This window comes from Ambystoma mexicanum, chromosome 12 (genome assembly GCF_040938575.1).
Source record: "Ambystoma mexicanum isolate Mex_15411 chromosome 12, UKY_AmexF1_1, whole genome shotgun sequence".
NCBI lineage: Eukaryota > Metazoa > Chordata > Amphibia > Caudata > Ambystomatidae > Ambystoma > Ambystoma mexicanum.
Genome location: NC_090936.1, coordinates 64,821,228 through 64,845,170, shown reverse-complemented (window position 1 = coordinate 64,845,170; position 23,943 = coordinate 64,821,228). Strand labels below are relative to the sequence as shown.

Here is a 23,943-nt window from a genome sequence, read left to right as displayed (position 1 = left end):
TTCCCTCGCTGCGCCGATCGGTGCCTAGTCCTCCCTTGAAGCATTGCGGCGGGCAAATGAATGTAGTCCAATGTGGGTGTGACGTTTAGTGCAATGGGCCTACCTTGGAATCGGGTCCTCCCCTTTCAGTGCTGTAGTGCAGTGCTCCAGCGGGGACTGCTTCGGGGGTCTATTCAGTGGCAGCTGAACGTGCATGAAGACCAGCTGCAGCATTTGCCCAAGTGGACTCGGCCAAGGGTGGTCCTTGGCCTCCTATTGCGTGTGTGCTCGTGGACCGCTCCAAATGTGCCTCTGAGAATTGAATGTTCCCCCGGAGTTGCCCTTGTCTGGGGTCATAGGCTCCTGCATGTGATGTCTTGTGTATCTGGCCTCAGGCGGCACTGACCTTATATGCCAAGTCTGTGTGACGTGGCTGGCTCAGAAATGCTTCCTGAACTAGTAGAGAGCAGAAGCACCTCTTTTCCGTGGCATGGCTTTGTGGGAGCTGCTTGCTGGACCTTCTTGGGAGCTAGCAACCTTGTCTGATGGCACTTCTCTAAGCTATGCAGGCCGCTTAGGGCGCCTACTGCTTGCCGATGCGATCGCAGGCAGCCTCCCGCCCCTAGGTTTGCAGTCTCCACTCTGCTTGACATCCCTTACCATTTCCCAAGGCCATGAAGCGCAACACACTGCTGGCATTGCTAAATAAAGGTTTGTATATTTAAAGCTGCCTCTTGTAAAAAGCATATCACAGAGATGGCAACCCTTCTGTGCCTTTAAGAACTGCACTTTGCGCGATGGTCTAAACTTTACTCCTGTGTATGTGACATTAGCGAATTTGATTGTTTGATTCTAAGGGAATTCTAACCTTTTGCCGTGACCTCGGAATCAAAATGTATCATCTCCTAGGAGCGCTGGCCAAATGTCTTGCTTTACCCTGTAGTCTGACCCGGAAATAGTCTCTTGCTGAGATGTACATTTCACGGCAGACGGAAGTCTGATGCCGCTAGTAGAGCAACATAAAATATGCTATCGGACAGGCACTGGTTCAGATCAAGGACACCTGTGCTGGGCCCTCTGTGTAGTGCTACACAGCAACCTACATTTCGACTTTTTCTTTTTTTTTAGTCCTCTTTTATCTCCTCTCAATTGCGCTAGTTCTTGGTAATCTGCAGTGTTCATTCTGATGGGATAAAAGATATGAGTATACAGAAGCAGCAACCCTTTTAAAAGTGGAGGCTTCTCAATCACTTGGGGCAGGGTTCTAATGGTAGATCCTTCTGGGCAGTGTTGTGCAATGTGTGTTCTGTTTGTTGCCAGGGATTCTGAAAGTTGCCAGTGTCAGGGAATAATGTGATCTGTGCATACACGTCTGTGTTTTGGGGGCTAGGTCGGGGAAGCAAGTGACGGGTCTTTTCGTTTTCATAGGTACCGGACGCAATTCGGAAATGCCAACGCGCTGGTATAACGGTCCGAATGGTGACTGGCGATAACATCAACACTGCCCGTGCCATTGCGATCAAGTGTGGCATCCTGCACCCCGGGGAGGATTTCTTGTGCATGGAGGGTAAAGAATTCAACCGACGGATCCGGAATGAGAAAGGAGAGGTAACTTGCACTCTTCCCCGAGCACACTTGTGTAGCCGTGCTGGCGTGATGTGGGCTGCGGCACTGCTGCTGTACTGACCTCGGTTCTCGTTTCAGATCGAGCAGGAGCGCATCGACAAGATCTGGCCCAAGCTGCGTGTGCTGGCGAGGTCCTCCCCCACCGACAAACACACGCTGGTCAAAGGTACTGTTCCCATTTACAAATATCCTTCCATGTGTAGACGGCGCATCGCATCCGCCCCAGAGAGCAAATAACAGAACGCAGGGCTGCATTCACTTGCATAATGTGGTCCTGGCATTCTGCTCGACCTACGTACATACATGACCATCTATTGAAAGTAAAAGTAGGCATAGACGAGGACCCCCTCATGCCAGTGAGTGCCCATACTGCCCATCGGTGCCTATGAGCTTGGCGTTCTGTCTTGCATTGGTCTGGTTACAGTCGTTTCGGTGAGTGTTTTTGCCACTTTTGGGCCTGGCCTGCACTTTGTAATGGCTGCATTGTCGATATAACACTATTACACTTCCAGCAATGGTCTGACTAAATTCCCGAGGGCACGTCACAGCATGCTGGGGTCACAGGGACATGTTTATTGTATCATTTCGGCCATCAGCGTCATAAGTGCGGTTTGTCCTTCATGACAGATGTCAATGTGAGCAACTGGTGCCTTTCATTATCCTGCGATTTTGATAACCTAGTGGTTAGGGCGTCGTCTCGCGACCCTTGAGATAGCATCACGTTTTTTGTAATTTTTTTTATTAAATGTATTTCGCCCCCCGAAACATGCTGGGGCTAAAACATCCCGCGCCAAACTGGTCGGGCCTAAGAGGCCGCGACGCAATAGGGTGCACCGGCATAGGGTGCACCGGCAAAAGAATACTTGATCCAACCTTCGATGCTAGGAGGCCACCTAGTGGCGGTATTAATACTTGAAATAATTAGCAATAGGACTGGTTTATCTTTGTACAATTTATAGTATGTTGGTTTTGAAAAAAGACCCAAGTAGGTCGAAACACGTATTGGCTGTAGTGTTTATACATAACCGCATAAAATGCCACAAAAGTTTTCAAAGCGCATTTCCAGTTACTCATGTTGGTCCCATATAGCTTCTTTTTTGATATTTTAAAATGAGGCCAACGTTGGTCAGTGCATCCACGTACCTTTTTTATTACTCAACTGTGACGTTGGGCGTCGCCACGTGCGTCTGTCCCTGTGCGGCCCACCCTATAATTAATTGTTTTTACGATACTTACCTGGTGGCTGGTCACCCCGAGGCAGTGAAACGAGATGTGATGGAAGTGGAGGCAGCAGGGAAAATGATACAGCCGTTCCCTGACGAAGATTACATTAAACACTTACGGCTGTCATCAGCGGTGGAAATAGGAAACATGTGGTGGGGAATCCCACAACACAAGGGGTCGTGGTCTAGAGGGGCGGGGCTCGTAGTGGAAATCCAGCATTGCTTTTTAGCAGCGGCTTGGGCACGGGTGTGTGTAATGCACAATGCTCGTACATGTACAACTGACAGGAATGAGTTTTACATGGAGCGAACATTGTGCATTGCAGACCGGTGCCAAAGCCGCGCTATAAAAGGCAATGCTGGCGGGCGCCATTTTTTTTCTCCAGCTTGTTTCATGGGCTTGAGGGTTGACTCTGGCCGATCGCGAGATCCGGCTCCACATATGGTGCCGGATCTCGGATCCGCCGAGAGCCGGCCCAGTGAGCAGCACTGACTGTCATCGGTGCTTTAAGTGGATTAAGAAATTGAGGGGGTGGGGAGGGGCGGCTCATTTGCGGGCACGGCTTCCATGATGGCCGTGGCCTGAAAAGTGCACAAACCATACTAAGGTACGCAAACATATATATAAATATATAAATGTATGTAAGCATTTATACATTTGTATGCATACCTTACTATTGTTTGTATACTTTTCAATCCAGCTTTTAGAAACCTAGAAATCCGTAACATAAAATGGCTGGAAACGTACTCCATTCAAGCCATCTTTTATAAAGCTTTGAGGACGGACAAAACCCAGGGTATCTTTGTCCGTCGACAAAGCTTTATAAAAGATGGTTTGAATTGTGTACTTTTCAAGCCATCTTTTATAAACATAAATATATGCATTATAAAAGATGGCTTGAAAGGTACACAATTCAAAGCATCTTTTATAAAGCTTTGACAACGGACAAAGACGCCTAAGGCTCAGTGATCAGGGGCTCTGCACTGCAGAGCAGATTAGATCACCGAGCCCGAGGCTTCTTTGACCCTTGTACGAACCTTGGGGCGCCGTGGTCTATTAGATCACGCAGCTCCCAGGTTCGCTGAGCGTCAGTGACCTGGGGACGGGGTGGGAAAACAAAGGGACCATAACTTCCTCTTGTGACCCTTAAAACTGGAGGGCCCTTTCATCACCACCTACTTTTACTTTGGAAGTAAAGAACTTGTAATACTCCAGGCCTACCACTAAATGATGGTTTATGCATAGCATGTGATTCTAAACAGATACAAGTTCCAGAATAACTGTTACTGGGGAAGTAGGAAAGTAACGATTACCTACCTTTCTCCTCATTCTTTGTGGACTAGAATAAATACTCCTTTTGTAAATTCCGTATAGGCTTTCTTCTCACATTTGTGTGCTCTGTTCCTGTTTAGTATGAAGTAGCAGTGTATGGGATACATGCATGAGAGATATCAAGGAGCCTCTTTTGCACTGCCAAGTTACCTCGCCTGGCAAGAAAGCTTGGGGATCTTTCACCTGCATAATTCTTGCCCATTCTGTTTAGAGATCTGATAGTTTGAGACGGCCATTATAAGAGAAGGGAAGGCTTCTGTGCATTTGAGGCTAGGCATTCCCACGAGGCATAGTCGAGGAAGGGCTAGCATATGCTATTAGTTATCCTAATCACTTTTCACACATGGCCCGATTTGTCGGTTTCAGTGAATCTAGGAGAGAACTTAGTGTAGAGAGGGATTCCTGTGTCCTATTGCTGCATGTACATGTGACGCTATTAAGGGATTACATTAATAACTCAAGTCAGCGGCATTTCCTTCACAAGAAACTGTGTTTGTCCAGGTAGCGCATTTTCAGTTAGTGGGGGTCGTAATGGCAAAGTCCACCTTAAAAATGCCCGATATTGATGGTTCCAATAACAGCTTAGAAACATCACCCCATGGCAATTGTGTTGATGTTGAAACATACAAGAAGTCTTTACCATTACACGAAAAATAAAATGAAGGGCCGACAATTGTTCTCAATACTTGGTGTATACACGTTTATAATAGGACGAATTCTGTTTTAGTCCAGGCATCGTCCCCAGAATGGATTTAGTACCCACCTTTTTCTGTTCTAGGTTTATTGGAGTGCTTTTGCTAACTTTGTTTCCTGCCAGCTGTTGCAGATATTAATTGCTTTCTTGAGTTGAATTGGTGGTCTCATGTGCTGAAGAGCGGGAGCCTCCCACCTACAGATTTACTAGCCCTCCCTGTCCACTTTGATTCTTTCCCCATTGGCAGGATTTTCCATATAATGATCTAGAATACAAAAAAGTTCAGATCCCTGAAAGCGCTCTCCCTAATGCATAGTTTCTATTTAAACATGAATTCTAATGAAGAAAATTAGCAGATCTATCATAAGTATGATGTTGATTTAATATGCACGAAATGCTCAAAAGTGCCAACATGTGTTTCTCGCCTTCTTGCTCTTCATTAGGGCTTACATTGTATGCAAGCAGATCCATTCTGATTTTTCAACAACGCCAATGATAAGCTGTTAATAACGTAGCGCAGTTACTTGAATTCACATCAAAGAACTGGGCAGTCTAATAACTTTAACACTCCGAGCAAATAGTGTGCATGGTACCACACTGGAGACACTCATTGCACACACTATGTTTGCTCCCATTATGTACATTTGGGTCATTGATCATTTTCTTGTAAGGCATTCACTAGATATTTCCCTTCCGTTCCTCTCGGTGGTCAATTACTTTATAAATTCGCTATTCCTAAAATGAGCCTTTGTTCTATTAGAAGTGACTGATTAATTTCATTCATTGACCTTTGAGTATTTCCTTAAAGCACCAAGCTGATAGCGTGCATGGCTTGCCACGAATTGAACTTCCTTTCCTTATACATACACCTCTGCAGCAAGCATCCCCCATGGATATATTTGAATTGCCTTTTGCCAGAGAGTGGGCTCATTCATAGGAATGTTCTCAGATGTGTGTGGGGCTCCATGGCTGGATTATCATGGACATCTACCCTTTCATATGAATAAAATAACACACCACTGGTTACCGGTTGGATTTGTTGGTTCCATGTTTGGCAATACCCCATACAGAGCCACTTCTTAGCAGGGTCTCAGGAGAGGTAGACTGGTGTACACATGACAGGCTTGTTTTACTAGTCTGAGTATGTATCGAAAATCTCTGATGTACAAGGTTAAAGCAATTTGGTTTAGTGTTGCAATTTGTGCTGTTGGTTGATGGACTTGGGACGAAATGCACATTTTTGTTTGAGTACTACTAACTCACAGCCTTCGATCAACATTGCACACTCTGCACAGCAGAATCCTTGTGCTGTGCTGTCCTTTACTCAAGGGAGTGTCAAGAATTAGTTGTATCCTTGCAAAAACACTCGTCTGAATCACTAAAAAAATAGTTTGTATGACTGAAAACGTGAAGAGAAATGGAATGCTTGGCGAGCAATGCTTTAAGATCGTGCACTCACGATGGATTAATGTTTCAAATGCAGGAATAATTGACAGCACTGTCACAGAGCAAAGGCAAGTTGTTGCAGTCACTGGTGATGGTACAAATGACGGGCCAGCTCTCAAGAAGGCAGACGTCGGCTTTGCTATGGTAAGGAGTACATATCGTTACATGTAATGTGAATGGCACCAATCAACACTTTGAGTAGGCGTTGTATTCGTTTTATGTAGGAAAGAGCACATAGTTGTAGTGCTGTTTTGTATTGCACGGCTCACAAAAGCAGATGGAATCCATTCTGAAAACCGCAAATACTTTTGGAGCCTTTATAAATCATAATGGGTGGCTGACTATGATCCAAAATGTGTTTTTTAGATGGCTTCCTCCATGTGACGCTGCTGCTAAATCCTTAGAAACATTTACGCTGTGGAAGTGTATGGTTAAAACAAATGTCATCAACCAAAACGTGTACTGGCCTATTTTCATGAACCTTAGCCAGTTGGATACTTATTTACTCCAGTGAATGGCTCTCATTGTGATAGAATGTGACATTTCTGAATCGTCTCAATGTAGCTCTTCTGTTGTAGCAAATAGCCACATGGCAACATAAGCTTTGATTCCATGAAGCTTGCCTCTAGTTAGTTAGAAAAAACTCCTTCGGAAAGTTTGGAAAACCTTTTGAATGCCATACGTTTCCCCAAGTCATCACCTGTGTAAGTATACATTGGAGCTTCTTAAATTCAATGCAATACGTTGTGCTTGGTGCTGTTTTCTAGTGATCATAATAGGTGATGTTATAAAAAAAAAGTGGTGAAACTCCTACTCAAATGTTTGCTGCACCAAATGAATTTTGGTACATTTGTGCAAAGCAGTACATGGTTCCAATGCATTTGAGTTGATATTGCTTCATGATTTCTTTTTTGCTTAATCACTTACAAAGTATGCAGAATTTTAATAGCGAACCCAGTTTGATTTTCAAAGATTATTCCGGAAAGCGATTGCACACTAAACATGTGCTTCTGTCCCGGGTTTAGATATGTGTATTAAAACAGGGATGGAAATATAGATTGGATAAGCAGGAGCTAAAAGCGGCTCCTTGGTAGCCAACATTAACCAGTGACCAGGAGCTACTACTGGGAAACAGGAGCTAGTAGATGGTGTCTACAAAACCAACGTCCACATAAAATGCAGACATATCCTTTCCTCCTTTATTCAGGACCCCGCAGGCTTTACACCTGGAATAGATGTGTCCTAATGTTTGTTTATACATTGTCCAAACCTAGTTTAATCCACCTAGTCTTGCCTGTTTGAAGTCAGTTGTCCTGGGACGTAGCAAGTAGCTTCTGAAAGCTGTTGGTATCAAGCTAACCAGGCTCCTCTGGGCTCCAACCAGGGGCTAAATGGCTCCCAGTTCCCTTCAATTTGGAACCCTGTATTAAATGTCTGTAACAATCATCTCAATAATATGACCTTCTTAATGATCCTTTGTTTGATGGTTAGCCCGTCTCCCTGTGGCCGCCTCCACACACACACACACGCCACCATCAACAAGCGTTTTAGTTTGAACTGAATTTGAATCATGGAAATATTTCGTCCTTTATGAAGAAACCACATTCATCCAGATGTACAAATAAACACGCTCTTATTCCTTTGGATTACCTGAACATGATGAATTTCTAGTAAATATTGTATACATTATGAACATTAATTTATAGGACATGCAAATACAGCAACATGTATTTTGCGCCTGTGCGCGTTAGATATTGCATATGATATTAAAATTGCAGTAATGAAAAGCCAATAAAAACATTACATTGCAGTTGGAAAGAGAAGCAAAGAATAAAACTAACATTGGACCGAAAATAAGAAATGAATAGATCGTTTTAGTGATGTCTCCCCATTTTGTATGCTTTTATTTACAGTGCATCTTTTTTCATATGATATACTTTTGACTGGTAGAGGCAGATGACACTGGGCGCACAGATCCTGCCTCCATGTGCTTAGCTGACCTATCCAAAAGTGGACGGGTGGATACATGTAGGCAGGTTCAGTGCGCAAATCTAAGCTTCATGCATGCCCCTGCATGCAGTGGCTTGAGCACTGATACCACAAGATTTGGCATGGCACGACTGCAAGTAAGTGCTCTGAAGCCAAACATGGGAGCGGGCAGAAAAATCTCATTTTCACCTGTTTTGGAAATATCGTATTCTCTCCTTTTGGAGCATATCATTCAGATTCAATTTGAGCAGAAGAAGGTTTCATTGAAGTGGTGGAATAATGCATGAAAGGCAGTTCATATTTAGGTGCTTACTGACAAACCTAATGAATAAAAACGTCTGCTTCTTATCGTTAGGGTAGTTGTTCCCCTTTAGTTTTACTGTACTCTAGCCAAATATCTAATTACGGAAATCTCTGCTCAAAGACTCCATCTTCAATTCCATTCATGAGGAAGGGACAGTAGTGCAGTGGGAAAGAGCTAAGAAATGACCAAAGTGAAGACGTTTTGTGATGGAGAGGTTTTTTGCTGTGAAAACAGTGGGAAAGTCAAATTGTCATATTCCGTATTTGAAAATCTGTTTTCACCGCCAAACTCTTACTTCACGCACTGGCCACCATCTTCAAATTGTTAGGTGTTCAAAGTTCTGATTGCAACTTCTTGCATACCACACATCTTTCAAATTTATTTAGTGCTATTTTATAGAGAGCTGATCATTCGTTATTAAAATTAAAACTGGTCCAAGTCAAGTACTCCTGTTAAAAAGATTGGCCTTACTTTGGCATCGCACTATGCAACGATGACACCAAATGCAGAAACATGCTGAAGAAACGGCTTTAATAAGACAGCGCATTTAACTTGCCTGTTATGTCAAAGATGGGGCGATTTGAGAATTTGCCATAAAAGTGGTTGATATTGTGTATCTCAATAAATAAGCTATAATATTAGTGAATAGATATGAACGTGTTAGTTGAAAGAAGCCTATTTTGCCTCACCTGTTCTAATTGTTGTAACAAATATTTGATCTCATTCTTTTAGGGCATTGCTGGAACAGATGTAGCGAAAGAAGCCTCTGATATCATTCTTACAGATGACAACTTCTCAAGCATTGTCAAAGCGGTGATGTGGGGACGCAATGTATATGATAGTATTTCCAAGTTCCTTCAGTTCCAGCTCACTGTCAATGTAGTTGCAGTTATTGTTGCTTTCACAGGTGCATGCATTACCCAAGTAAGTGATGGTTTCTACACATCTAATCTTTTAATCACCGTTTCATAATTTTGAGTATGCATGTCACTGAACCTCTGTCCTACCATGTGCCTCCTTTCCCTAAACTTCTACATCTGGTTGGTATTTTCACCACCACTTTGCCACCCAGGCCTCAATTCTGCCCTTTTCACCTTACACCATTGCTAGCAACATATTACCATTTTCTTCACTGACAGCCACTAGATGGCATTGCAATGTTTTATGCTCAATCACTACAGAAGAGAATGATCTACTGTCCAAAGGTATGGCTCACTGATAACTTCCTTCTCATCCCTGTTCCTTAGGAGAGCCTTCTTGGAGGGTCGGCTTGGGCACATGCAAGCTTTCCTTTTCTGCGCCTTAATGGCTACCTGTGCGCTTATCCACTTCTTGGCACCTACAAGGAGTTATCACCGCACACCCTTCTCCAAATGTTCACTGATAAATGAAGCTGCACAGCACATTTTTTAGCAGTAACCTATTCCCAACACTACTCTTTTTCTGCAGAAAACAAATCCTCCCCTTTGCTTAGTGAGTCCTCTATAGCCCTACTACAAAGGCTCTAACACCTCATTTAAATAATATGCAGACTGCCTCACATGCTACATAGTCTACATTGCAATGCTCATATCACTGTGCGTTATTCTTACACCCTGTAATATGTTCCTCAAGTCCTACCTTGATATATGGTTGCAGGTGTTTTCACCCCGGCTATTTTAATCTTTAGCTTTTTCACCATGTAGTTTTCACTGCCTGCATTTCATTTTTAAATGTTAGAGGGTTCCCCCTCCAGTCCCCATCTAACTCACCCGTCCCTTACCCCAAACACAACCCATATATATATTTATTGAATTCATCCAAAATGGCTGTAGTGAAAACGCACCGTAAGCTTTGTATATACCTATCGCTGCTGCTTACACCAGCACTAAAGGACGACTTCCTAAACCACCTAAGGCCCTTTAATGTGTGCCAATTAACATCCAAGCACCCATTGATTAGATTTTCTCTCCATTTGCAGCTACCTCCAAGCCTTCCTAATAGCGCTCAAGGGCCACAATCTGCTGTAATATCCACAGCATTTGAGCTATTACCTAGGTTCTGAACTCCCCCCCCCTTTGTAATGCTGTGCTTGGACTGATTCATGTTGTCGGGTGGACCTGAACGCTAGTCCTTTTCTCTCAACAGTCACCAGGCAGTTGTAATGGAAATGTCCTTCTGAAATTTAGATGACTTTTCACAGCATCCTGATATTCTTAATGCCTTTTAGGACTTTAACACAAGGGTTCTTTTTTTCTCAGTATACTCAGTTATTGAGTGTCTCTGGACTTATTCGCAATAAACGCTGCAGCTGTATATTGCGATGTTGTCAATGTTGAATCTCTTCAGTTCTCTCCCTTCTTCCTTCGCCTCCCCTCTTTCTCTCCCTTCGCCTCCCCTCTTTCTCCCCTGCTCTTGCTCCCTCTCTTACAGAGACTCATTATATATAGCAATTCTGCTAGTTTCTATTTACTGAATGATGGTGCCAACAATTTTAGATCCCAAATAGGTTATCTGGGGAGTGATGGTATCAGCAGAAGAAACCGGTTTTCATTTTCTTTTGTCTAAAAGAGATGTGATTTTGCCAGCTGTGTAAGCAGTGCTGCCAGTAATTATTTGCTTGGCACTGTTAGCGGCTAGAGCTCACAGTCTCGGTGATTAGATGAGTGAATATTGGAGTGGTAGTTGGGTGCAGCAGTAATTGTCCCCACATTTGCCTTATCCAAAGCAGGACATACATCAGAAATTATACAATGTTTTGTGTCCAGTAATTACTGGTCCTGGTATGATCTCAAAGCCACTCTGTCCTGCTGTGCTGGTTGTCTGGCTGACAGCCAGATGGTGACATGCATCACACCACTTCTGTAGGTCGATCTATAGTTGGACCAATGCAGCGTTGGGGGCGTGGCTGGGTCGCTCAAGATGTTCGTTTGGTTGCGACAGAAAGAGCACTGGGGCTCCACAATCAACCCTCTGTTGCAGCTCGCCCCTACACAGCCCTTCACAGATCCTGTACCATATGCTGGCAGCAAAGAGCCTTTCATTTATACACTTTGTGCTTGCAGCAGAACTGTGAACTTTATACATTGACGTACACTTTAGAGTTAGCATTGCATTGGGGCGGGGTCAGCTTACTTTGCTACGTTTTGGAAATATTCTAAAAGAATAAGTGTGGGTGACAGTCCAATTTAGCTAACTTTAGCGATTTGCAAATGTATTGTATGTTTTGGAGCAGTTGAATGGAGTTATTCTACATATCACCAGAGTATGCACCTGTCTATACTGCCATATAAATGGCATTTCTGTTATTTTTATGATGGACTGTTTGTTTGAGATCAACAAGTGATTACGGTCTGTTTATTCTACTTCCTGAAGCGTTTCCGCTTGGTTGTGAAGTCTTTATGAAACCATCTGAAATGTAGAGAATGTGAGCACTCCGCGATACTTTATAGTTCTTTTTTGGCAATGAAAAAACTTGAACGAAGAATATCAACGTAACTTGAAATAGGGGCTGCTTAAAGAACCACAAAACTGCTCGGCTGTAAACCAATGTTGCTGTTCTGTACAATCTGATTTCTTTGTTTCTCTGTGCTTGAGCGTTTATTGATAATTTTCTAGTTCTGTTGAAAAGTTCCACTCTCCTTAATCCATGTTCTTATTCCAGGATTCGCCGCTCAAAGCTGTACAGATGCTATGGGTAAATCTAATAATGGACACGTTGGCTTCCCTTGCGTTGGCAACTGAACCTCCCACGGAATCTCTCCTGCTCCGCAGGCCTTATGGTAGAAATAAACCTCTCATCTCACGCACAATGATGAAGAATATATTGGGACATGCAGTCTATCAGCTAGTTGTAGTTTTTACATTGTTATTTGCTGGTAAGTAATGCTTGTGGCCTTCAATGTCCCTACTTACTGTACTTAGTGTCTAAAGGCCGGTTACAAAAGGCAGAAACTGTGGATTCCAGACCCAAAAAGGTTGCATTCCGCAGGTTCAGCCTTTTGTAACCACCCCTCTCCTGGTCCATATTGTGGGGTTCACTCCGTCCCCCAACACCACAACGCTGCGCAGCTCCCTCCGCCACAGTCTATCGCTACCCCACCCCAAAGTTAGCTGCTGCGGGCTCCGGCCGCCTCCTTCGCGCGGTCTAGATACTGCATCCCAGAAGCCGACGCACAGCTCGCTATGCTTTCGTGCGCAACGTTTTGTGCCTCAGACTTCCGGGGCTGCTGTATCTTGACCGCTAACAAATGATTTGTAATTTTGAAATTGTAGTTGTAAATAACAGTTCAAAGTCTCCACCAGAGAAGTAAGCAGGCTTCGTCATGTTCAGTAAGTTTCTCTTATTGTTACTGTTGGAACACATGATTTATATATTATGTGTTTATTTCCATAAACGTAAAATTGTTTGGAGTTTGATCACAGCCGTGTTTGGTTATGGTCAGACTACACCCTTATTGCATTCAGAGCACCATTGATGATTGACTATTTCCGACAATTATCAGAATTCATTTAATTTAGCTCGGACAATCACTGCTCAAGCTGACATGAAAGATGTTTCTGTAATCTGATTCAAAATGAAAGTGGCATCCTTGGAAATGTTTTTTAACTTTCAACTTCTGCTCACTTCGCAGTCTCATGTAGTGACCAGCTATTATCGTATACTCCTAACTAGGAGCCATTTGGTTAGATGGTTTCCAGAACACATTAAGGGTACAGAGTATACATTGCCCAAAATAAATCGGTTTGTTATGACTAAGTATTGAAGCTGTTCTGGAATGGGTCAAAGTTGAAAAAAACGCATGTTCAATTCAGTGCTTGACAATGGAAAGTACATTTAATTTGTTTTTGGAAATATTGGTGTTGAATAGTTGAACATGGTCTAGTGCATAGGCTTAAGTTAACTACCCTTGGAGCTCAATTTTTCGGTGATTAACCATTGCTGTAAACATGGAAACCAAGAAACATACGTAAAGTGCTAATTTGCTTAATACACGGCTAGTCTGTTCTATTAGCTTCGATCATGACAGTCCTTTATGTATGGTTGTTTGGTCAGGGCTTACAAAATCTTCCAGCCCACTAGCATTGGCAAGTAGATTTTATGAAGGACGAGTACCATTTGCATGATACTCGACCTTGCTGGCGAGTATGGGGATGATTTTTCATTTACTGCAAACACTTTGTTTGCAGTAAATGGCAAATACAGGTTTAACTGTACACGCTTGCCAGCATTGCAGCAAAAATGAAGTGCGTTTATTGCGACATGCAACATTTTGCAAAAAACACGGGTAAATATGTTAAGTCACCTTGTGGCAAGTGAATTTTTCCTTGGACGAGTATGTAAACTAAGGAACTCGCCCTGCAGGACTACTGGGATTTTAAAGAAATTAAGAAATGTAAAGAAATTTAAGGTAGTTGCTTAAAAATTGTAAGGAAATAAATGTGGCCCATTTTATTTTATCGTGCTTAACTAAAATAAAAATGAACCTACTAAAGAGTAGTAGGTACACACATTGTGCTAAGCATATGGAAAAATGTTTTGCAAATAAATGGCCTCATGGCGAACTTGTTCTTAGGATCCCCAACATTTTCTACCTTTAAGCCCCCAATTATTGAAATGGAGACCTGCAGAGGTTTTGGCATTTCTGTTTTGATCTACTTTGTTAGACGTTTTCTAATACCAAAAACCCACAGAAGACTGATGGTTTACTGTAGGATAATGCCATTCAAAGTGCAGAGAATTTTGTAGGTTTGCTTTCACACATTTAAATTTTCAACTTCAATTGTCAAGACATGTTCATACTCTATATTGAATACCTAAGAATCTGCGGTGCGCTTGGATGTTAAGGGCCAGTTTTGTAGTTAATTATCCTCACCTTCGGACGCTGATTTGATGCTTGTGGCTCAGTTGGCAAAATCCTATGCAAAAAGCCTGATTGTCGAGCAATGATCTGACCGAGTGAGCTTTTTTGTACAGGTTGGCCTATTTACATTTTTCTTCTTTTTAAGGGAACACCCCTCTGATTGAATATGGCAGGGTAAAGGAGTGTCTCCTACTATGTCGTCTATGCTTACAATAAACAAATTGATTATTTGCTTGGAATAGGGTCACTAAAACAATAAATAAATTAGTAAGTTGTACAGCAGTCCGCTCGGTGCTAAATGGCAAGGCAGCAGCAGAATGACGGGAAGAAGTTAAAGCCTCAAGAAGGAAAATCTTAGGATAGACCCAAGTATTTTTAAATCCTTATCTATTTTATTAATTTATTAAGCTATTTTGTAAAATGTTGTATACCACTTTTCATTGGCATCAAAGCTCTTTCAAAGGGTGTTTGAAGGGCAACCGTTTGCCATACTTCCTCAAGTCACAGCCTCTGTTTTTGACCACTAGTCACCTAGTTTGTCAGCAGTGTGGGACATCAAGTTTGTTAAGTGGCCACATTAATCGTATGGTTGACTGGGTGGCCTTAGCTTGTATCTGTAGTAGTTCAAAGTGCTGATGCTGGGGAAATAAACTGTAAGCTGCCTAGAACTCCACGTACAAGTTGTATATACACGATTGCTTGCCCAGTTGTGCTGTACTTTAAAAAAACTACTTATTATGGTGTTCATGAACTATAAAATTAGCAGTGACTGAAATTGTTAATCTATATCTATTTATGCACATTGTTTTCCCTTTAACAACCCATTACCCAATAACTATTAACTAGTTCTTGGAGAGTTGACCTAGCAGAGCACTTAATACATTTTGCTATATGTAGACCAACTGTGCAACTACCACAAAGCATTTTATCCCCTTTTCTGAACAGACATCAAACAAAACTCTGCACTTCTATGAACAACTTACATACCACCACCCTAGCCATGGGCACATGGGACTCGCATCTGGGCAACCCAATCCCTCCATGCCCTTGACAGACTACCTAGAGTAGACTTGCAGACAGTACCAGATTACTTTCAAACTGCATGTATCAACACAACAACAAAGAGATCTTGCATCATTTCCCCATCTCTCCGCTAGCCTCGAGCAACCCTCCACTTTCAGGTCCGCCAGAGCTTCTGGAGACTGTCAAATGGCAGAGGCGCACAGTGTAAATCCCAGTAACCTATATAATATTTCTTGTTGACAAATGATGAAATGTTAACTTGTCTTGGAGTGAGTGCTGTTGTTGTTCCCTGTTACTACATGGATAAACATGAATAAATAGTAATAGTGTGAGGATGGCATGGTGCTTACTTGATTCTGTCCCTGTTCATTCTGTTTGTGGGTTGTACAATTGATGGATACGCTCCGTTTGTATTAAATCATGGGTTTGATCACTAAAGAGAACACAGGTTTCAGTTGAAGAAATATTAAGGACATTCTGCTTATACAAACCATCTACAGTATCTTGCCATTTTTGATGTGCGTTAGCAGAAGTGATAATGAAGGTGAGAGCAGAGGTTTCATTGCATCTACATTTAACTAAACTCTTTCTTGGAATCTGCAGGTGAGAAACTTTTTGATATCGACAGTGGACGGAATGCACCTCTTCATGCTCCGCCGTCACAGCACTACACTATTGTATTTAACACTTTTGTGATGATGCAACTCTTCAATGAAATTAACGCTCGAAAGATTCACGGCGAAAGGAATGTTTTTGAGGGAGTCTTCAATAATATGATCTTTTGTACTATTGTGCTAGGGACGTTTGTTATACAGGTAAGCACTTTACTTTTTAACTTAATATGCAACTGCTTTAGGGGGGGTTTATTAATTTGCTATTGTAGTTTCAAATATGTGTATTGATTATAAATGAGTTACAAAACCACTAACCTAAATTAATGAAACTTACATTTAGTAGGGCCCTTTTAGAAGGCCCTAGTACAAAGCAGTCTCTTCCATAACAAGAGATACCATTAGCATAGGACTGGTCCTACTGGTCAAGGTGTTCCTCTATCACATCAAACGGAACCTCCTATCTCTTCAGTTTAGTGATCACTCTCCAGATTAGCCAAGCAAGACCTCTTCTCAATCCACTAGTCTCTTAAATTTAGTTGTGCATATCCAGTGACTGAATAATTTTTTTCCCTGTTTGTTTTTGTAATCCACAATTTCCTTGGCCAAGTTGATATCTCACAAGGTGTGCTATGCAATCAAAAGTGCTGTCTTTTCGATTGTACATACTATTGAAAGACTCAATTTTGGCCAAATTCTGTTGCAATGGTAAAATAGACCAACGTTAATTAAATATTGTAATGAGCTCTTTTCTTTGCCCACTGAGAAATCTCTTGTTTGTCTTTCAAACACATGGCTTTCTTCATATGTGGACCATGTCCAATGTGTGTGCTCACAATTAAATGGTCAGAGTATCTGTTTCTGACCGGCAATTCAAATTTTGTTTATGCGTGTCACTGTTCTAACGCTAAAATGTACATAGGCAACACGATAGGTCCTGTCGGTGAAAGACTTATCACGGAACCTCCCTCAAAGGGGGTGTAGTTCATACAGTGATGTCACGTTATGCTGTCAAAGATCATTTTAGTTGTTGAGGCTGCCACAAATACCATCGATCATGAGAAGAGGGAACCAAGCCGTGAGATTGAGACTATTATGCCAGATATACTCCTTGGCTAAAATGTAAACTGTACCGTCTGTATGTTGAGAACGGACTACAATAGTATCAGAATTTATTTTGCACCTCATTGTAAAAAGTAACGTAGTAATTAGTCAAATGTATTAATCTTTAAAAAAAATTACTAACATCCACTTCTAGCTTCTTGCATACTAATCCAATTCAACAACGTACAAACCTAAGCTTAAAATAAAAAATTGACTTGCAGAAAGCCATCATGGAGACGGCATACATGTTCGGATATTCAGGTTGGGATACTAGATGTTTCCAAAGAACCTGTTGGAATTTTTTATCACGTTTAATTATAAATTGAAATGGGCTAGCTGTTGTGCATCTTTGAGAATAGTGTTCCAATGGTGAAAGCCTTTAACATCAAGGCGTTGCCACTAAGCGGTTCTCTGCATTCCTATATTCTCCCAATCCTACGGCACTCAAGGAAGTGTCCTGGTGCATCAGATTTGGCAGGTAGGCTGACTCACCATTATTGATGTTTTTCTGCATTAGGGTCGACAAACAAATGTTAAGTTGACCAGTCAGATTAATGTTCAGTCTACAGTGACATCATGGACCAGTCTTATTGCCATTAAGGTGCAGACACTTTTGCATTCAGCTCTGTACCAGCCGAAGAACTCCGATACCTTCATCTGTGTCTGTATAGCGATCCACCAGGAACCAAAGGACCTTCATCTGTGTCTCTATAGCGATCCACCAGGAACCAAAGGTTGCTGGTGTACAGCTGACATCAGATACCAAATACATCCACAACCTGAGCAAGGGGAAACCTTGCATGCGTTAACTCGAAGTGTGACAATCAAGCAGCCCTGAGATATGCTAAAGAGAGCTGGGTATGTGGCTGTGACAAAATCTCTGAGCTTAACTCTTGGGGCCCTCCCTTCTAGAAAAGCTTGTCAAAGCTGGAGCATGAATCCCACAACCTGCTTCAGATGCGATGGCCTGCATTGTTCAACAGTACTCATGTGGTAAGATCAATGTAGCCAGAGCCAGACCCAGCACTTTCTCCCACATTAGAATCCAGTACCTCGGCGAAATCAAAATAACAGATAAACATTGAATCGGTTCACTTGGGAGAGGGCAAGTGAGAATCTAGCAAAAGGAGACCTTGTTAAAACCCAAAGACGGTCAGGAATGGAGTGTCCCAAAAAAGGGTCAGACAAATCATTCCTAACAATTGATCTTAAAAAGTTAGTCATTATTTTTGAGGAACACCATCCCACCTTTCTGTATAACACTCAGCATTTCGACGCAGTATTACTTTTTAGCAAGTATAAAGTTACTTTAAATTCTGCTATTGTACCTATACAATTGCGCTTTATGTGCTCCAGTGAAAATACTAGGTCTGAGGTAGGAGGAAGGACTTTTCTTCAGTTCCTTTTGAAATTTTGCTTTGCCTTACTGTCCATTCCCACATCCCTTGCAAAGCAGTGAACATAGATTTTCCAGTATTTTATCCCTAATGAAACTAGTGAGGAGTAAGTGTACAAAGACATTCTAGCTGATGTGACGAATGGGAAGTGTTTTTATCACTTCTCCATCCAAGTAAGAGTGGCATTTACCTCGGTTACTAAAACTGATGTTAAAAAAGGATAATGGTACATAGAAAAAGTGAGGTGGGATTGGGATGCAACAGGTTTTAGTATATACAAATACACCAGTGCAAGCAAATAAAGATGTACATGCACAGATGTAGAAACATGGAACCAGTGGAAGTGATGGAAGCACAAGGGCTTTTCTTGCAGACCCATATTTTCAAACCACAGCAAGTGTCGCCAATTTGAAATAGGTTAAAAAACCTAAAGGAAGCCAGAGTAAGTACAATTGTAGAGTGCCTTTACAAACTATATTCACTAAGTGCTCCAACCTCTATGGCTGCCTCAATTGGAACTAGAAACTTGTAACTGCAGCCATTCCCATTTAGTACAATTGACTTTCTCCAGCAAGGGGTCTGGCATGGATTCACATGCTCATGAATGTTCCCCGTCGTCAGACTGGGAATCCTCGGTACGAGAAAAAAACGGTATTTCTCCTCTAAACCAATCACTGTCCTCTGGGTCATACTGCCCCCATCCAATGACAGTCCTCTTCGTGAGCTTCACCCCTGGTGGCCATCTTCCGGTTTATACAGCACGCTTCAGTGTTGGGAGTACTCAAGTAGCTCTCCGAGCTAATTGCGTGTTTTTTTCAGTTTTGCCAAAAATAGCAAAACTCTTTTGACCGATATTTGCCTGATCGACTTTGACAAAGGACTGAGACTGACAGCGGGGATCCGCTACTGACAAAGATCTTCATCCACTCTCTGATCGTCATCGAAGTTTCGAGAAGGCCTGGCCTTGGGCCTACTTCGATCCTTTCAGCATGACTGAAGAGCAGGAAATTCGAAGCCTCTTCAAACTCAGCACAAAGTGTGGATTCAGAAACGTCTCCGTGGAAGATTAGCATCATAAATGCTTACATTGCCTGCATCGGGACCACAATGAGGAGGGATGCAAGGTGTACCGTGGTTTCTCGAGAAATAAACGAAAAAGATGCCTACAGCAGACGGTCAGCGTGACTCAAGTCGAGCAAGGCCACTGACTCAGCCTCAGAGCAGGGTCTAGCCTCACCCAGGACCGGCCGGTGTGAGGAGCAAACTCCATCCGGGAGGTCGTTGAGATCCTTTGAGGACACCCTGCTCGCAGGGGTCCAAGAGAAGGCAAAGTTCTGCGACGCTAGCTCTATTCGGTAGGGCACTGATGTGGGTCCTGAGTCGCACACAAGGTGATCGCCATCACGGTCAGCCTCCACGATGAGCCTGCCAACAAAAGGAACATCTTCAAAGAGAAAGTCCCTAACCCCGTCCAAACTCTTTGTGTCTGCGGATAACCCGACAAATACCTTGCAGTATGCCAGGGACAAGTCCGGAGAGGACTCGTAGAAGCTTAAGACCTTTCAGCATGCCAGGTCAACTGAGCCGATGATGCCATCGTTGATGAAAGCAGCGTCAAGCACTTTGTCAACAAAGTCAACGACATACACTACAGCAGCTCTGAAGGAGAGTGGGTCCATGAAAGAAATACGGCCACTCCACGGGTGTCCTTGCCCCCAAGTTGAGTTACGGCTGCAGAGGCAGCGACTAAGACGCTGAGGTCAGGAAAAGACCAGGCGGGTGCACCAACCCAGCAACCTTTGACGGCCCCCCCCCATTGGATCTTCCCCAGTATGTGGACCAGTGCCCTGCTCCAGATAGGCCAGAGCAGATCTACTCTAATACTGACTAGGGAGAGAATGATCCGCACAGCGGTTACTACACAGATCGCAAAGGGGGAAGATCTGGTGGTGGTGGACCAGAGGCCCCTGCTCGCAAGAAAGGAAGCATCAGCGAGAGCTCACTCCGCTGGCTACTTTCACCCCTAGACTTAGGGACGTGTCGCTGGACATTCTAATGACCTTGCACACACTGGTCTCTGTAATCCAGCAAAGGATGCCTCCATCAGGACCTACACCTCCATGGGAGACTCCAGAGCCTCAGAGGCTTAACTCTTCCCCCATGAAAGAGAAAGTCCAAAGGGGGCATTGGGCCTCTGCATCATCCGACTGCTCCACCACCACCACCACCACCTCCTCGCCCGCGAGAAGAGCCCAACCGGAGCCCCGGACCCACACACAGGCATGGGCACCGACGAGGACAAATGTTTCATCACGGCTGATGGAGGAACACCGCGCGCATACGAGCCCCATAGGGCCTGTCCACGGGATGAAGATTGATCCTTTCATTCTGTCATGTCAAGGGCCTCTGAACTGTTTGTTGATTCTCGAGGAGACTAAGAAATAGGGTTTCTTAGTCGCAAGTCGACGAAAGACCATGTCCATTCCCTTCTGGGACTTCAGGGAGGAAGGCTTAGCTCTAATGAAAATTCCAAGTACGGTTTCGACCAAGAGGGACGGATTGGAGAAAAAGTACAGGGTGCCAGATGCGGCTCCCAGGTGCTTAAGGTCTCAGCCCTCGCATTAGTTTGGTGGTCAGCCATGATACCTCAGGACTAGGAGGGGAATAAGCTAGATGCAATGGGCAAGAGAATAATTTATACAGCAGCCTCTACCATCCAAGCAGCTAACACCCTAGCCTTTTTGTCCTGATATGACCAGGAACTATAGTTTAAGCTGGGCCTATTGTGGACTTCCTGCCCGAAGACAAAGAAGGTTGAGGCGCTAGAACTCTTTCAGGAAGGGGAAGTGGCCTCAGATCATGCCATCACGATGGCAGTGGACATTGCGGACACAGGTTTCTGCCAGATGGGGAACAGGGTATCCCTGCGTCGTCAAGGTTGGTTGAAGGCAACAAACTTCTGCCACGACGTTCAGACTACAGTGCTCGATAAGCCGTCCGACAAAGAGAACTTCTTCGGAAAGGAAATAAAGACTAGCACAGAGGGAATCCAGGGTGGAGCGCTCCATGGGAAGTTTGCAGCAGCGACGATCGTCCTTTCGCTCTTCCAGAGGAAAGCCAGGAAGATCATACAAGGGTTATAACACCCCTTACCGGCAGCCTTCACGCTCTTCCACTCAAGCGTACAGGGGGCGCTCTCAAGGCGGCAGAGCTCCAACCCCCAAACAGGCCTAAACCGCCTGTGGCCTCGGGCTCCCACCAACGCATCCCAGTGGGAGGCCAACTGGCGAAGTTCGTCGGCACGTGGGAAAAGATCACCACGGACAGATGGGTTCTTGATACACTCGGACAGGGGCACACCTTGGAGTTCCAATGCAGGTGTCCTGGTTCCCCTCAGATTCAGCAACCGGAACTACATGGGCCACAGCTTCTGCAAGAGGTGCGGGCCATGTTACAGAGGACGACAATAGCAATTGTCCCCCAGTGTCTGAGGCTCTGAAGTATATTCCAGATACTTTCTGGTTTGAAAGAAAACAGGGGGCTAGAGGCCGATCCTGCATCTACATCGTCTCAACAAGTACTTAAAGGCCAAAAAGTTCCGGATGGTCACGTTGCAACACTTGCTTGGCCAGCTAGAACAAGATTTTCTGATGTCGTCGGATTTGGAGGACGTCTACGTCCATATCCCCATTCACAAGAAACACTGCAAGTTCCTACAATTCGTAGTTCAAGGTGAGCACTACCAGTGCAAGGCACCACCTCTCGACCTGAAGTCGGCCCGAGAGTTTTTACGAAGTGCCTGGCCCCGGTGGCGGCACATCTTCGTCTACAATGCATTCACGTATACCCGTACTTGGATGACTGGCTGGTGCGTTGGCGTTAACGCTCTCTGGCAAGCGAGCACACATCGAAGACAGTACGTCTGCTGACGTAGTTGGGGTTCTCTTTTAACTATCCAAAGTCTTGCTTGACGCCATCTCATGATGTGCTGCTCCTAGGTGCCCGACTCAACACTGTGACGTGCTTGGCTTCGCCCTCAGAGGAGAGGGTGATAGCCATACAAGGCAAGTGCAGCGCTTGCTGTCGGCTTAGACGGCGACTGTTCGGTCCATCAAGTCGCTGCTGGGCATGATGTCCTCTTGCTTCAGCCTTGTTCGCCTCAGCAGACTTCACATGTGAACTCGCTGGTAATTCCTGGATGCGAGGTGGATGCAAGTGTGGGGGAACTTTGCACACAAGATCTCCCTCACTAAGTTCTGTCTGGCAATACAGTGGTGGGGTGTATGGCCGCATCTCATCCAGGGAACTTCATTTCAGGTTCCACCTTACCAGGAGACAGTCACCACAGACGCCACTCTAGAGGGATGGGGATCCCACACCGGACAGTTGCACGCCAGAGGCCTCTGGCAACCGGAAGAAAAGGACTTCCACATCAACGTGCTCGAACTTCGTGCCATATTCTGGGCCCTCAAGTCTTTTCTGCCGTTGTTGAAGGGCAAGGTGGTGAGGATCTTCACAGACAACACCACCATGTTCTGCATCTGGAAACAAGGAGTGGGTGGGGAGCCCACTCACCAGCACTCTCCAAGGAGGCCCAGGACTTGTAGCGCTGGGCATTTCATCAAGGCATGTTCCTCTTCCCGTTTCACCTAGCGGGAGTCGAGAACACCATGGCAGACCCACTCAGCAGGGATCTGCATTCTTGCCACGAGTGGGCACTTCGCCAGGACCAGGTGGATCTTCTCTTCAGAAAATAGGGGCAGCCCCAGATTGTTCTCTTAGCAACAGCAGCAATCGCCAAGTGCCAGAGGTCCGCAAGCAGGTTCCCCCAACAGAGGAGCCTGGGGGGGGGATGTAGTCTGGTTCCCGTGATAGGGACGGTTCCTGCGGGCATTTCCTCGGTTTCCCCTTGTCTTACCTGTGATCAACACACTCAGACAGTGCCACTGCAGGATGATAATCGCTGCCCAAGCTTGACCGAGACAAATGTGGTTACCAGACATTCTGCATCTGTCAGTGGCCCTGTCAATCAGGCTGTCACTGTCCCCAGAACACCTCGCCAGAGAAGGGAGTGCGATTCTGCACCATGGCCGTCAGTCTCTGAACCTAAGGACATGGCTCCTACAGCCCTAGAATTTTGGGTAATGCTTTACCAACAGAATGTAAGGACATCCTGGCCAGGGCCTCGTCCATGTTGAAGTGCCACAGGCATAAATGGAAACTCTTCTCTGTGTGGTGCTAGGCTCAGAAGATTTCCCTGATGCATGTTGTGGCCACGCAACTTCTACCATACTTGCTTTCCTTGGCCAAAGTGGGACGGGCTCTTGCCTCTATCAAGGTGCATCTCGCCGCCATATCCAGGTACACCATG

The 23,943-nt window shown here is 44.3% G+C and overlaps 1 protein-coding gene across 6 annotated transcripts in view; it reads left to right on the top strand.

Moving 5' to 3' along the window:
* ATP2B1 (ATPase plasma membrane Ca2+ transporting 1) overlaps positions 1 to 23,943 on the top strand; it is a 551,789-nt gene that overhangs the window by 424,713 nt on the left and 103,133 nt on the right. For all 6 annotated transcript variants that reach the window (XM_069628007.1, XM_069628002.1, XM_069628005.1 and 3 more), the window contains exons 13-18: positions 1,408 to 1,587; positions 1,684 to 1,771; positions 6,339 to 6,445; positions 9,327 to 9,518; positions 12,238 to 12,451; positions 16,064 to 16,275. In XM_069628007.1, the coding sequence (XP_069484108.1) occupies positions 1,408 to 1,587; positions 1,684 to 1,771; positions 6,339 to 6,445; positions 9,327 to 9,518; positions 12,238 to 12,451; positions 16,064 to 16,275 (993 nt within the window). The remainder of the gene's footprint in view (positions 1 to 1,407; positions 1,588 to 1,683; positions 1,772 to 6,338; positions 6,446 to 9,326; positions 9,519 to 12,237; positions 12,452 to 16,063; positions 16,276 to 23,943) is intronic.